General features: G+C 38.4%; 1 protein-coding gene across 1 annotated transcript in view; it reads left to right on the top strand.

Annotated features, from left to right (window-relative positions):
• SCAF4 (SR-related CTD associated factor 4) overlaps nt 1-16,293 on the top strand; it is a 48,667-nt gene that overhangs the window by 25,730 nt on the left and 6,644 nt on the right. Inside the window, 10 exon segments of the mRNA XM_086617673.1 lie at nt 121-221; nt 1,276-1,389; nt 2,106-2,214; nt 2,217-2,261; nt 3,804-3,946; nt 3,948-3,959; nt 10,036-10,198; nt 12,065-12,145; nt 12,244-12,354; nt 12,357-12,431. Of these exon segments, the coding sequence (XP_086473799.1) occupies nt 121-221; nt 1,276-1,389; nt 2,106-2,214; nt 2,217-2,261; nt 3,804-3,946; nt 3,948-3,959; nt 10,036-10,198; nt 12,065-12,145; nt 12,244-12,354; nt 12,357-12,431 (954 nt within the window).

Here is a 16,293-nt window from a genome sequence, read left to right as displayed (position 1 = left end):
TAGCTGTTTTTTTTCATTGGAACAACTTGACTCTTCTAAAATAACTATATTGACATTTTGGCTTGTAGTATGTGTATTTCCAAGTGCTTTTAGCAATCTGTGTTAACTCTTTGATTGTAGTTTGTAGTACTACGCTTTGGGTAGGACAACTTGACAAAAGGACAACTCAACAGGATGTTGGAAGTCTTTTGGAGGAGTTTGGCCCAATTGAATCAATAAATGTAAGTATAAATGGTGCAGTGTAAGCTACTTTGATATGTCTTGGTTACAAATAGTCTTTTCAGGCTGTTTTAAGACAGCTTTATTTTTGATTCGTTCAAAGAGTCAAGAGCTCTCATTTACTATATGGTTGTGTTTTCTAAGGTGTAAACTCAATCCATTTGGCCTCTTTGTAGAAAAACAAGAAGGCAGTTGCTTTAGTTCCTTGCAATTTGAAAATGCTTGTGGGGGTAATACAGAAGATTATCCCATTTTCATAAAAATCATGCTTTTTCTGGAGGTAATTGAATGAGAAAGGGCTGTTGAGGGGATGGGTACAGAATTACATACTGTGCTGCTTAGCTTCTTGTCTGCTCCGTTTTGTTTGATTATAGAAATGTGGACTCTCAGCTGATGTTCTTGTTTCCTTTGCTTGTTTCTCTTCTGTCGTTTTAGTCATGAATATGGAGAATTATTGTTATGCTTTGCTGTATTTAAGGATATTTTTATATATAAATGATAACTGTTTCGGTAGCTATATAATTTCATTTAAACAAACAAAAAGAAGTGATTGTAATTTTCTTCTTATTCCCAAGTTTTGTAAAACAACATAGAAGTTTTTTCTCAAGTGCATTACAAACAATAAAAATCATTACAAAACTGTAGATAAAACTGAATGCAGAGGTGCAGCAGGCAGCTTGCAGTATATGAAATGAAGTGAGGTATTAGAGTGTCTTGTTTCGTCCAACAAAGTAACTAATTGCCAAACCACAGCATTTACATGAACACTACTGTTTAACAATTGTAGAGGTTTAAATACACGTCATCCACATTCTCACATGGAACAGAATTTAAAACTTTCCACGTAAGAAGTTGCTTTTAATTTGCTAGAAATTTGTATTTCCAGAAGATAATGGCTATCTTAGCTTCTTAAACTAACATTCTCTTTCATACTTCCATAGTCCTTTTTGATACACTTGCTGATGTTCCAGCTTACTGTAATTGAACACTTGTATGTTGTTCATTACTTGGTAATGTGCTAGCAAAATGAATTCTTTTTCCTTAAAATACAAACAGATGATACCGCCAAGAGGATGTGCCTATATTGTGATGGTTCACAGACAAGATGCTTATCGTGCCCTACAAAAACTGAGCCGAGGAAACTTCAAAGTCAATCAGAAATCTATAAAGGTACTTCTTGGAAAATGTCAGGCTATTCTAAAGTTACTGCAATTACTGTAATCCTTTTTCATCTGTTCTAGACTTTTGGGTGTATTAGATTTTATCTATTCTGAATATATTATTCTGTAAATTTAAGTAGATGGATGGCTTTTTGGATTGATAAGTATTTTTCCTGTTCTGTAATGTGACTATGGAACTTGTATCAGTTTCCTTGAAAGATTGCCGCTAATAATCTATTTAACCAGCAAAAATTATGTTCTTTTAGTCATTACAGTAGACTATAACTTTGTTTATCTTGTGGCTGGTTATTTGTCTTATTATTTGTTTAATTATATATGATAACCCAACGGAGCACTAATAAATAAGGAAGAACACATTCATTAGTGAAGTAGTTCTTTTTGTAGAACATTGTGTTAGAGTTCGATGCTGTCTCCTAAAGGAAAATAGAATTAATCTTAGTGACTGGGGAACATTTGAAAAAACTGACTTTATACATTTTTGCAAATGGTGTGCAAGGGTCAAGCCAAGAAATAAGAACTATGTTTGATTTAAAAACCCCTCTTATTTCAGAGTGTTTTGTACCTAACCAATTTTTCCTGCTGTTTCAGTTATAGTTATTTTTGCTTTTTACCCTCAAATGGTAATGCTGTTTTGTGAGAACTAAATATTAAATCCAATTAAATTGAAGCATTTTACTGACTACGTGTATTTTTTTCTCCCCTAAGATTGCATGGGCTTTGAATAAAGGAATAAAGCCAGATTACAAGCAGTATTGGGATGTAGAATTAGGTGTTACTTACATACCATGGGACAAAGTGAAACCTGAAGATCTTGAAGTTTCTGTGAAGGAGGAATGTTGGACAACGAAACTCTTAGTCCAGGTAAAGTATTGCTATATCTTTAAATGCTTTTAAAAAAATGTCCTTTGTGCTGGTGTACTGAAGCTGATGCAGCTGACTTTCATGACTCTGACGTGCATATAAAGTCCTTGAAACGGCCTAGAAGCGCAGTGCGTGTAACCCGTAGATTGGAGAGAGTTTGTAAGCAGTTACAGACAAGACTTGTGCAGATGTGTGTATCAAGAGACTAGGATAAAAATACATGTGCATGCCAGGTGACCTGTCAGCTGCACTGGTGTTTGCCCTTGATGGTCATGCATGGTGCAAATGTGTTGTACTTGTTAGTCCCAGAGCCACCCTGGTCCCCTGCCCTGGTTTGTGCCAGGCACCCCTAGCAAAGGAGTATGCCTTTGGAGTACTTGTGTAGTACTGAGCTGATGGCAACTTTATAATTTCTCAAAAAAGTGCCTACAGTTTTCACTCTTGTGACATTTTCAGTTCCTTTAGCAAGTCTTGTATTTATAGAGACCTAACAGAATTCTTGTTATTTTGTATGTAAGCAGTGAAAATACCAGGCTTCTGCAGTTGTATCAAGAAAATGCTATAATCAGCAGCTTCAAATGAATATAGAGTCGGTAGCATGCTAGCTGTTGTGATTTTAAAAGTAATATTAAATGAACGCAGGACTTAAAAATGGAAATCGCCTTAAGTTCTTTGAATTGATACTCTAGACTACTGTGTTGGTTTTAACCATTGTGTGGTGTGCTGTCTAGTTATTGAAACATCATTTCAGGGTTTTGTCATTCTGTCCAATTTGCCCTAATTAGGTTGTGGTTATTCTAAATAGTAGCATCTCTTCATGATAAATACGCAAAAAATAAGTTGAGTGTGTATTTTAAATTAAAGTCTAACATATGATAAACATAACCTCAATGTGTTCCAGTCTTCTCAATGCCTCAATGCTTTTCTCTTTCCCATAATGTCTCTTCACTGATTCCTTTTTTCTGCTTAGCTGTCTTTTCCCAGGAAGTTCTGACAAACCATAGGAGCCATATTTCTTCTGGAAAATGAGTCTAAAGCTATATTTGATGTTTCTCTTGATTTGCTGTGGTTTTTTTATTGTTGTATTCTCCTTTTCCTTGTTCAAAACTTGAAAACGTTGTTTTTACAGAAAAGACTTCTCATATAAGTGAAAAAGCTGCTACCGCCATGCTCAAGAGCAGTGGAATGAATCTGTTGAAAGCTTGTTCCAGAACAGCCTTACTGTTTTATTACAGATAATGTGTTTCAGAGTCCTGTATAAATGCTGTCAGTGCAAATAATTGTTAAATAACTAATGAAAGGAATAAATTTGCTTGCTATGTTTCAGTGACTTGCTGTACTGTGTTTAAAGTAATTTGGAATTTTTATTGTCAGAAATATGTTTAAGTGCTTTTTAGCTCTGTGCTTCTCATTATCTGAATATTTGCAATTACATAGTTTTTGTAAACATCACAAAGCATGGTATTTTTACATGGCAATATTTGACTACTTGTCTGCTTCTGCTGAGCTGATAACTGTATTGTTTGGGTTTTATTTGTATAGAGTGGAAGGGGATTCCCAAGAAGTCTGAAAATGAAGTAGCTCAAAATGGAGGTGCAGAAGCTACACATACTGAACCAGTGTCACCTATACCTAAAGCTTTACCTGTTCCAATTCCCGTTCCCATGCCTGCACCAATAACAGTACCCTCCTCCACAGGTGAGAGTTACTTCTCATTTGCTCTGGATATCTAAACAAAACTTACGTTAAATAATAATTCACTGTGGCAATATGTAAGTTAGAGAGGGAGGAAACACGATGAATGTTAGCTAGTTGATTTTGTGTGTGTGTACGCTTGTCATGTTGCTGTCCCTGGTTAAAAATGTTCTTGCTAGCAGGCTGACTATGCTGTCAGTTCGTGAAGACAACTTTCCTGTGCCATAAATCAAGTATGCACCTGAAATCCATTACTTGAGCTTCTTCATGTAAAAGAGCAATACAGTCTCATAGAAGAACATTCTTTTTCTGCTCAGTCACAGTGGCAATGGAAGACTTGTAAAAGCCGAACCTGTTAGGGTTTGGAGCGTGTTTTATGTCCAGCAGGAGGAGAGCATCTGGTTTGATTTCCCTGAAAAGAGATGTAGTTTGCATGTACCAGAACAGCCTTGGGAACTGAGTCAGCACGTGGTTAGTGGGAACGATGGAGGATTTTCTCCAAAACCTCGTTGCTGCTCTATGCTAGTGTAGACAGAGTGTGTGTGTGTGTCTGCCAGATCTTTATTCGAAGTGTTCTAGGACTGTACTTCTAATATCTGTTCTTTCAGTCCTGGATAAAATGCAGCCGTAGATTATTTTTATTAATGGGATGAATTATATCCTTTCAGTTTCATGATTGCATTTTTTTCTGTTTTCCTAGTTAATTTTCCTCACTGTTGGCTTAATAAGCTATAGACCTTCTAAAATATGCACATTGCTTTCATGTTTGTTCATTTTGTGTATACTTTCTTTGAACAGCCTTTGGGAATTTAATATAAAATTTTCATACTCTTCCTTTGTTGTCGTAATGGTCCTTTAGTCATAGCTGATGTTGTATGTTCATTTACTAAAAGAACACTCTGAAATTTTACCATTAGCTTAAGTAGTGTGTAGTAATAATTACTGCCTCCAGTGTTTTATCTGTTTTAGCTTTACCTATTGACAGACACGTTACTACTTTTATAGTAATGGTTGCTTTCTTGTCACTGTTAAAATGGTAGTATACTCTCTCCAAAATGGGTGGAAGTGTGAATAACACCATTTTACATCTTGAAAAAAATGGATTTACAATATGGCAGACATTCAGAAAATGTAAAGAACTCAAATTATTTGAAGACTTACGTAATTTAGCCAATTATGTGATTTGAGAACATAGTATGTTGAATTTTGTTTTGACACAGAATTCCTGAAATGCTGTAAGGTAGGATTAGTAAATGAACACGTAAGTCAAATTTCTAATTTCAGAGAGTTTTAATAGCCATTAACTGTATTAAGTAGTAGTGATTTTGTTTATTTTTCTAAAATCCATGCTGAAAAAGAAAGTGTAAAGAAGAAAACAACTAGTTTCAGAATTTATTGCTGATTGCTTGTCTCAGCCTCATCAGCCTCAGTTTATTACTGTGGCAAAGAAACTTGTGTCTTTCAGAAATAAGGCTGGGATCAGAGAAGTGTATTTAGTCTTCGTCTTTGGTTTCGTTATGAACTTTTTTTAAGCTGTCTTATTCTTGACCAATGCAGCTGTCTTCTTTGGCCATAAAATTACAATAGTTTAATAATTTGTAAATAGTTCTTAAAACTTACAAATTCAGTTCAGCTCTGATATTGTTAGTGGTGGTAGTAGTAAAAGTAACATGTTTTGTAATATGCAAACGTTACCTAATACATAAAGGAAAAAGCTAATTATATTCCACTTCTTTGTTTAAATAACTTTGTAGAGTACTATTGCATTTTAATTAGCATATGTATTTTTGTTCTCTGATGCAAGCAGAACTGCTTTCATTTGTATTTGGCTTCAGTGTTCAGGACTGTAAGAGGTGGGGAGGTTGTTATGAGTGCTGGGTGGCTGCTGATGCTGTCCAGCTCGGAGTGGGCATCAGTACAGTGATACCAGGTTGCTCGATCCATCCGTCTGGCTGCTCCCCTGTTAGCCATGGCAAGCACTCTGCCCACCCTGGTCCCTCTGACTGGATGGAGAAGCAGGTTTGATGTGTATGGTGTGTCAGAACAGGCTTTACACGTTGTCCTGATTCAGCCTGCAGTGGTCGAGCCATAGGGCTGCCTGACAGATAACCTCACGCACCTTCGACTGCATGATTCCCATAACTTACTCTCTCTCTTCTCACTTCTTGACCTTCCTTTTGTTGTGCTTTCTCCTCCCTTGTCCATTATAATCTCCTCCAAAGTAAACAACTCTCGCCTAATTATTTTTTTTCATGTTGATCTCAGTTTTGCTGCATCGCAACCCAGATTTGCTATTTATTATATGATTACCTAAGTAATATTGTCATTGTGTGGTATTTCTGGATGTGGTTACTTATGCATTGTTGGCCTCACAGGGAAAGTCCTTTTCCCATAAGATCCTTAGTGCTCCTCCTTTCTGGTTATCTGTGAAGTTTGGCTGTTGTTCACAAAGCATCCTGTTAACCATCTGTAAAATCTGGCTATCCCTTACACCACTGTCTGTAACTTGTCAGCTTCTCACACTCTTTTGTCATATCCGGCCGTTTCTCATGTTGTGTCCGGTAGCTTCTTATGCCTGTGATGCCCTTAACGCCCTTTCTCATGAAGCTTAACTTCAGGCCAGGGCCTAGTCAACAGCTTTGTGATCTGCCCACAGCCCTAACATCCCACGCTTAAAGGTGAGATGGGAAGGAGCTGCATCACTCCTTTTTCTGGTAGGGCCTGAATGGGCCTTCTGTGCTACCCACCTGTATGGACTGGACACGTAGGGTTGTAGCCCTGCTCTGCTGGACATCACCTGTGAGCTGACCCCTCTTATTGCTAGTATCACCTTGAGCCATGAGTGCAACCTCTATGGAGTAAGTCAGTTAAAATTGATAACGTCCTTCTAGATTGATAACCTGCTTAGGTAAGCCTGGTTCTTCAGCCTCAATAGTACACACAGCATCTTCTCAGCCACAGTGTCCCGAGTTGTTGGCAAGATACGTGGAATACTTCTGTTGTGTCGTGCTGCTGGAGTGAGCCCTTTTCTTGCCTAAAGATTCAGATCTCTGAGCTGCTGCTATATCTGGTCCCACTCCTGCAGGTCTGAGTAGTCCACCTCAGTGGTCTGCTCTGAGGGTAGGTCTGTGTTTATTTTTAAGTGGTGTTTATTTTTGTGGTGTCCAAGATCAACTTAAGTCTATTTCTTGGTTACTGGGAGTCAGTTTCAGTTAGTAGTACTTGCGATACCACTTGTGTTGCACATTCATTGACGAGGTTTTGGGCAATTGGTGTTCCGTTCTCCTCGCAAAGCTTGGTGTTACCCTACCAAAACTGCCATTCTTTTACAGTGAACCGTGGTTCAGGCTTTGCCAGGGTTATACATTGAAGTCCAGGGGATGTGCTGTGGCCACCCTTTCCCTAAGTCTCCCAGTCCAACCCAGAGTCTTTTTTTCTTCATTTAATGGGTTTTTAGCCAGAAACCAGAGTCTGAGTTGAGTGTGTACCTCCCAGATTTCCTGTTATATTTCTCAATCCCACGTGCTCCTTTTCCCTATAAATAGATGTGAGAGTTGTGCATTGATCCAATATCCGTCCCGTACCCTTCCTATTGGAACTGGCAGATTCCTCCTTTGCAGTCATCCTACTGGAGACTCCAGGTGCGCTTAAATACATATTTACTTTCCTTGAGCACTGTAGGTAGACTGTGCTCCTTTAGTTCATAGGGCCAGTGATTCTTCTTGGAGTGTCAATCTGAGAGGTGTAAGAAGACAGTAAGCAATAGGTGTACCTGGACACAGGCCAAACCCCAAGACATGCTCTTTGAGATGCATCCGGCAGTCACCATTACAGTTATTGAGAGGTTAGTTATTCCAGTTTCCAGTGTTGCTAGTAAAATACCAGGGGTTCCCAATATTTGTCTCCTCATTAATAGTCTTCCCAGTAGCATTTTGTTAGTTTTATCCAATTCATTAGCTATTATTCTGAAACTGTTCACCAGTCCTCTGTGTTGTTATCTGTCAATGTTTATTAGCCATTAGTTCCATCTCTTTAACAAACAGAGAAACTTTTACACCTCAAATTGTATTTCAAATTAGATGTTGTGTATGTGTGTATATGTTACAACACACACAAGTTCTGTGTACAAACCACAAGTTTTTACTGCCTTTTTTCTTTCTGCTTAAAGGGAAGGTTGTAACGTGTTTACTGCAATTATGTATTAGACAGTTAACTTTTTAGAAAAAATTAAGTACAGCAGTTAAGCTTGGATAATGAAGTATGAATATCCTCTAATACTTATCTAAATAATCTTCCTTTAATGTTATTTCTATTCTGTTTCCATCATAATGTTTACTGTTCATTGTACCTTCTCAAGCCATTGTGTATGTATGCTTCATCCACAGTTTTCTCAGCTTTTAACTACTGAAGGACTGACAGCACTTTTCAAGTTTCCTGTCTTTTTAACCTTTTTGCCTTCTTGATAACCCTCCTCAGCTCCTTGTGCTACGTGCATGCTCTGTACATGAACGCTCACTTCACAGAACATTGCTGCAGTCACAGATCGTCGCTATGTCTAGCTAATTTTGTCAGTTGTTCCTTGTTTTACAGGGCTCTTCTTCAATCAGAAAGACCTACTGAGACTATTAGGTTACGGTGGCTTTGAAGCACTTTTTCTAAAGCTTTGACTCTCATTAATGGATACACCTCTAGGGTTACTCAAAGTTAATGTTCATCTAGGTAGTCTTGGCCTTACATGGTACTCCTAAATGTGCTTGCCTGTGCAAGGTCCTGGTCCCCAGAAGGTCCTCAGTGCTGCTTTCTCCTTCTCTCTGAAGTTTGGCTGTTGTTCACATAACACCCCCTTAACCACCTGCAGGATCCAGCCATCCCTCACGGTGCCATCTGTAACTTCTGTCAGCTTCTCACGTTGTTGTCTGTCACGTCTGGCAATTTCTCGTGCCACATACAGTAGTTTCTCACATGCTGCTGAGCTGGCTTAAACTTCAGGCCAGGGCTTAATCAGCAGGTTATTATAAACCAATAAATAACCAAATTAAAACTACAAATAAATGTACAAACTAAAAGCCTAATGAATTAAAGCCTATTTTAATTATTTGATTTTAAAATTCTAATAGTACAAGTTTAGTGTACCTCAACTCACTAGCCTAGCCATTGGTAAAATACTTGGAACGGAAGTTTGAAGTGGTATCAGGTGCTTGGCAGCTTTAGCTTCTTCTCCAGGTTTAAGGAGAGTATTTTGCTTCCTTTGGTTTAATGCCACTTCTTTCAGTTTCTGAGAATAAAACGGTAAAGACTTTTCCTTCTTTACTCTAGAAATAAAAAACGAGTTATGAAGGATCTTGGTGTAGTAGTTCTGAAATTTTGATGGTCATGAGGGTGAGTCAGTTATGATCACTTGAGCACACAGGTCGTCTTTGCTTCATAGATCAATTTTAAATGCAGAGCATCTTTTGATTAAACTTTTTTCCTTTTGATTCCCACACATTTAGTGTAATTTTTACAGTAAAATTACTGTAGTAAAACTGCTATATACTATAGTATAGCTTTTATAGTAAGCTCATAAATATAAGCCTAGGGACCACTTAATTTAAATTGGTTTTCATTAAAAACTTGATATAAATCAGAATTAAAAAGGGGGGAATAAGGAAACAATAGTCACTCCAATGTAACATACAGACTTAGGTAGCAAAAAAGATAAAAGAAAAGGTTTTTAATCACTTCAAAGTTGTGTGCATTGTAGTGTATCATGCTGGATGGTAAAGTTAATTCCAGCTACTGTGTAAACGGTGTATTTAGATGAGTTACCAGCATGCATTAATATCGATTTACCACAGAGAATAATTTTTTCTTTAAGAACAAAGACAAACAAGATCAATGTTGATATTTTAAGTTGTAGGAGTTCTTTGACTGCTAATTAGATCAGTTGTGTAAGTCACTTTGTTGCAGAGTAATTTAAGGAAGCTTAAATTTTCTTATTTTGATGGACAGAGCACAGAAGACAGCAGTCCACAGCTGAACACAAATACTCTATTCAGTCTTGAGGTAACACATTTTTCCCTCCTTCATTTTTTCTTAGGTTCCACCACATCCATCAGGTCCTCCTGTGGTTGGTGCACTCCAACCACCTGCTTTCACAGCACCTTTAGGAATCCCACCTCCTGGATTTGCTCCTGGAGTGCCACCACCGCCGCCACCTCCATTTTTACGACCTGGTTTCAACCCAATGCATTTACCCCCAGGTATATTTATATATTTTTAGGAATATTAAGTCCTTTTTAAAAACCGTATAGCAAATAATAAATTAATAAACAAGAGGAGTTAGAGCTGTGTGCGCGCCTGCAGGGCTATGATCTTTTTGGCATCGCGAAGACGTGGTGGGATGAATGCTATGACTGAAGTGTTGGAATGGAAGGATACAGGCTCTTTAGGAAGGACAGGCAGGACAGCTGAGGAGAAGGTGTTGCCTTCTGTCAATGACCAGGGGGACCTGGTTACCTGAGATATGGAGAAGGCTGAGGTACTCAATGACATTTTTGCCTCAGTCTTCACTGACAAGAGCTCCAGCTGCACAGCCCAAGTCACAGAAGGCAAAGGCGAGAAGGACTGGGAGAATGAAGAACCGCCCACTGTAGGAGAAGATCAGGTTCGAGACTGTCTAAGGAACTTGAAGGTGGACAAGTCCATGGGACCTGGTGAGATGCATCCATGGTTCTGAGGGAACTGGCGGATGAAGTTGCTAAGCCACTATCTGTCATATTTGAGAAGTCTTGGCAGTCTGGTGAGATTCCCACCAACTGGAAAAGGAGAAACATAGGCCCTGTTTTTTAAAAGGAAAAAAGGAAGACCCAGGGAACTACAGGCCTGTCAGTCTCACCTCTGTGCCCAGCAAGATCATGGAGCAGATGGTCCTGGAAACTGTGCCAAGGCACATGATAAAAAAGGAGGTGATTGGTGACAGCCAACGTGGCTTCACTAAGGGCAAATTATGCCTGACTAATTTGGTGACCTTCTACAACGCAGTTACAGCATTGCTGGATAAGGGAAGAACAACTGACATGGTCTACCTGGACTTGTCCAAAGCATTTGACACTGTCCTGCATGATGTCCTTGTCTCTAAATTGGAGAGACATAGATTTGACGGGTGGACCACTTGATGGTTAAGGAATTGGCTGGATGGTCACACTCAAAGAGTTATGGTCAATGGCTTCATGTCCAAGTGGAGGCCAGTGATGAGTGATGTTCCTCAGGGGTCGGTATTGGGACTGGTGCTAACATCTTTGTCGGCAACATGGACAGTGGGATCGAGTGTACCCTCAGCAAGTTTGCTGATGACACCAAGCTGTGTGGTGTGGTCGACACACTGGAGGTAAGGGATGCCATCCAGAGGGACCTTGACAAGCTCAAGAGGTGGGCCCATGTGAACCTCGCGAAGTTGAACAAGGCCAAGTGCAAGGTCCTGCAGATGGGCTGGGGCAATCCCAGCAGATCGAGGGAGGTGATTCTGCCCCTCCACTCTGCTCTTGTGAGTACTGCATTCAGCTCTGAGGTCCCCAGCATAAGAAGGACGTGGAGCTGTTGGAGCGGATCCAGAGGAAGGCCGCGAAGATGATCCGAGGGCTGGAGCACCTTTCCTATGAAGACAGGCTGAGAGAGATGGGGCTGTTCAGCCTGAAGAAGACTCCGGGGATATCTTCTAGCAGCCTTCTAGTACCTAAAGGGGGCCTACAAGAAAGCTGGAGAGAGACTTTTTACAGGGGCATGTAGTGATAGGCCAAGGGGCAATGGCTTTAAACTGAAAGAGCGTAGATTTTGATTAGATCTAAAGAAGAAATTCTTCACTTTGAGGCACTGGAACAGGCTGCCCAGAGAAGTTGTGGATCCCCATCCCTGGAAGTGTTCAAAGCCAGGTTGATGAGGCTTTGGGCAACCTGGTGTAGTGGAAGGTGTCCCTGCCCATGGCAGCGGGGTTGGAACTAGATGATCTTTAAGGTCCTTTCTAAGCCAAACCATTCTACGATTCTATGAAATAAAAGCATCTGCCATATAAACTGCACAAGTGTGTTTTGGAACAGTGATACTCAATGATAACATATACTTTTTTATAGGCTTTCTTCCTCCTGGACCGCCACCACCTATAACTCCTCCAGTATCTGTTCCTCACACTCCAGCAGTAAACATCCCAAATTGTAAGTGTTTAAATCTTGGGCAAGTGGAATTAGAAGGAAGGTATCGTGCAAGCCAAAGAGCCGACTTTTTTTTTAATGTGTCAACGTATTGTTCTTAGCTACAGCAACTGGTGTGAATGAAGACACTACAAAAGATTCATCTGTAGGAAATCCCATCCCAACAGTGGTTTCTGGATCCAGAGGGAATGCTGAAACTACCGATAGTTCCAAATATATGCGACTGTTCCACCTCCGGTAGCACCTACTAATGTACCTCCTCCTGTCACCCAAGCTATTCCACTTCTTGGTAAGTTCATTTTTGCATATTCTTAGGTTTATTTTTCCCTGAATTTAGAATACGATTTTGATTTTGCTAGTGACGTGCAGTTTGTAGGAAAGTAAAGCAGATTTTTCTAAACTTGTTGAAATTTCTGCCCTTCTGTTTGCTTTTAAATCATTTGTAGAGACTTGATTTTGCACAGAAGGAGCAGTATTTTTTTTAATTATTGAAGATCTGTTTTCTGAAGAAACAGAAAAGCCGTAACATTTAAGTTTCAAACTCAGGACAGAACAAAATGCTGTCTACTTTTAACAAATTGAGGTTTATACCATATAGAAAATCAGCTTACAACAAAACATCTGTATGACATATGCACTGTTTTAGACTCAACTATTACATCTGTAAAATTAACTTACAGAAGTGTATTTTTTAAATCTGTGAAAAAACAGTATACTTTTTGTGTATGGAATAAATTATTTTAATAAAATGGAAAAACAATAGCTTTATTCAGCCCTGCAGTATTATAGGTTTTGAAACCTTTTAACAGTATTTTACCTTATTTAAATATTACTAAATGGTATTTTGAGTAGCAAAATTAAGCTAACTTTGGATATCTTACAATAATTACCTTTCATGATATGATAACAACTTGGTCAGATTTTTAAAGAGAGTCTATTACAGAGGTCTGCTAAATATTTATTTTAGGATGGTCTTTTATGAGTCAGTGTCAAGAATATACTCGAGAGACTTGTTTCCTCAAATTTTAATGAGATTATTATATTTATGAGATTTCAGACCTCTAAATGAAAGCCTAACGAATGAAAAAGATCATTTTGTTTTAGTATATTCTGTCCAGAACTTCACAGTGTACACTGAAAAACACCCAAAGATTTGTCTCCCTGAATGCTTACTGCTCTATTGGATTTGGTTGCTAAATTTTCCAGCTGTGACTAATGAGTTTTTGAATCCTTCACGTTGGAAACTCAAAATACCCTTTTAAAAGGCATTTTTCAAAAAGCGAAATGCTGCTTCTCTCTGAAAATCAGTCTGCTTTTAAAAATCTATCCAAGCAGATAGGCAAAACCAGCAGCTAATCGTTTTAAAGTATCTTGAACACTTGGCAAACAGAAAAAAAGCTTAAAAAAATTTCTGTGTTGACACCATGGATGGAGAGAATTTTGTAGTGATAGGAATTATCGAGCTATACATTTAAGACATTCACATCTTAATGATGAAGTTACACTTTTTGTAATTGTAATACAGTATGACCAGATTTTGAAGTTTCATGGTCTTGTACGGCATAACTTGAACTTTTTATTCCAAACCTTTGGAACGTAGTTACTCTGCAGTTTGCTATCGCTATACACGTAAGAAAAAGGCTTTACAAAATTAAAATATAAGTGAAGTAAATTATATACTCACATTAGTTACTTGGACAGTAGCTTTTTTTATTCTTAACAAATTCAAGGAAGCTGAATTTGATACATCTGGAGATGAAGAACTTGCCTTTGTTTTTATTAATTTGTTTACTGAATAGTTGAGGCAGATAAAGTTGTCCATGTTGTCAGAGTGACTTCTCTCAACGTTCATTCTCATCAACGAGATATGAGAGTTTTTTCTGTCTATAAGATTGCACGTGTGAGCTTACAGAATAGTCCTGAAGTAACAGCTTAAGAGATCTGTGTGTTTACTGAAGTCCTAGCATTCTATGAGTGTCTCATTTCAGTAAGTTATTTATAATCAAGGAGTTATGTAAAATCCTTCCATCCTGACATTTTGGCGTTAAGGGGAATTGTGCACAGTCTGATATAAGATACAAGAAAACTAGAAGAAACAGATTATAGTATTTTACATGATTAAAGATAAAAGATTAATATCAGCTGGTTTTGCTTTTAAAACTTTTCAGGAAGTTAACATGAATGAAACTGTCTTCTTAAAACCACTTTGATTCACTTAGCAGTTGAGCTTAGTTCTGTGTGTGAGAGTCCAGATCTGGTCTCTCCTTAGGCTGGAAGAAAAACATGAAAGAGGTGATGTTTTCCGCCATTCGTGCTGATTTGGATAGCAAAGAAGTGTCCCTTGAAGTCTTGCCGCCCTCATCTCTGAGTTCAAGAGCTGGCCAGGCTGCATCGTCATTCCTTCCTTTTCATTCTGTGTGTCAGGTTTCACTCCTAGGGAAATTAAAGCATGGAAAATGGAGTGTGCCAGGGTTTCATCACGTGTGTGGACATGAGATGCAATCTACATATGCATCCTGGTCCCAGAGCCCAGAAGTACTTGCAGGCTTGTGACAATTTAAATGTAGCCTTAGTGTGTGACCTGCAGTCTTGTACAGGTCAGAGACAAATGAACCGGGCAAAGTAAGTGAGTAGGTGCAGCATCACCCTCAGTTAGACACGAGAACGTGCAGACCAGGGGAGATGAAATGCTTCAGACTGAAGGACCTCATGTTCACAAGTACATGGTTTAGCAGTTTGAATAGATGACTGATCGTGTGACTGGTTTCTCACAAAGTCCTCAAAAGGCTCGTTAAACATTCCCATGATGTGACCCTCCAACCTGAGATAAGAAGGTGGAAGAAAGATTTGTTTGACAGCATCATGAAGTATGTCATGAGGACTCTGCTTGGGGAAATAGGGACAAAGGGGCTTGAGTAGTGTAACGTGAAGAATGAAGAAGTGTTCTTCGGCTATTTGGGCAGGATAGAAGAACTTACTTCAGCAGGCTGAATTCAAGGAATGAAGATTGCCTTGAAGAGACTGTCATAGAAATCTAAACTTAACTTTGCTTGAGAACACCTTATGTAATCTGTACAATCGCAGGAGTTCTTTTCTAATTTTTGTAACTTCAAAATGAAGCTTACCTATCTATCTGTTCAGTTTTTATATGGAAGATATGTTAGTAAGTAATTCTAAATTGATTATTGTAACGTTTCATATGCTTTCTTAGTAATGTAAGTTTCCTTCTGTTTCATCTCCACTAATTTCATTCGTTCCTCCAATGTAATTCTTCCATCACTTCCAACAAAGACATGTTTGTGCTTCGGAGGAGCGATTCCTCATGGGCATTGTGTCTGAATTTTTTGGTGCTTATTTCTAAAAACCACCCTCAGGTTGTTTTGATTTAGTTGTATCCTTGACCATATTTGCTGCTGTTATAGCTTCTTGTTCTTAATTTGAGCAAGATTATCCAGACTGTAACTGGCTTTGTGAGTGTATGCTCATATGTCATTTTTTAAATGAACTGCAAAGCAGATATTTTTAGACTCTTTTTACATGTGCATATTGCAGAAAGTGACAGGCTTTTAAATCGTTTTTCGTTTGCCAGCTTGTTCTTAGTGTTGAGCAAATGCTGTAATTTGGACCAGTAATAAACTGCTGTTGCAGATACTATGTTTCGAATATTCAGATTCTGTGATCTATTATCTTGATTAAACACACCATATTGCAGTTTGTAGGTTCTGGTCTAGTGCTCTTTTTACCAAAATTCCTACAATGATAATTACATATTATCATCAAAGATTAATTATACTATAGTTCTCACTGAACTTGGTATTCATTTCCTGTTAACGTATGCGGAATTATTGTTCTTTTCTCCCTTGCTGGTTTGTTCTTAAGTAACTACATGGTCTTTTGTAATCTGCATTAAATTGTAAAAGACAGACTACAATATTCTCTGAGGTCATCAGAGTATTACTGTATTATAAAGTGGATACTTTCTTCGCAGGATGGGAACAGTGATAAACCTAACACATTTCCAAATTTCTTGCGATAGCTCATTTTAAAAGGATAACAAACAGTGCATGTTTGCTAATTATATATATTTATGACCGTTGCTTTCATAATACTATTGAATGAGAATTCAGAGGTGAGAGAACATGAATTCTCAA

The sequence above is a fragment of the Tauraco erythrolophus genome, chromosome 1 (genome assembly GCF_009769465.1).
Source record: "Tauraco erythrolophus isolate bTauEry1 chromosome 1, bTauEry1.pri, whole genome shotgun sequence".
Classification (NCBI taxonomy): Eukaryota; Metazoa; Chordata; class Aves; order Musophagiformes; family Musophagidae; genus Tauraco; species Tauraco erythrolophus.
This window is presented reverse-complemented; position numbering and strand designations above follow the sequence as displayed.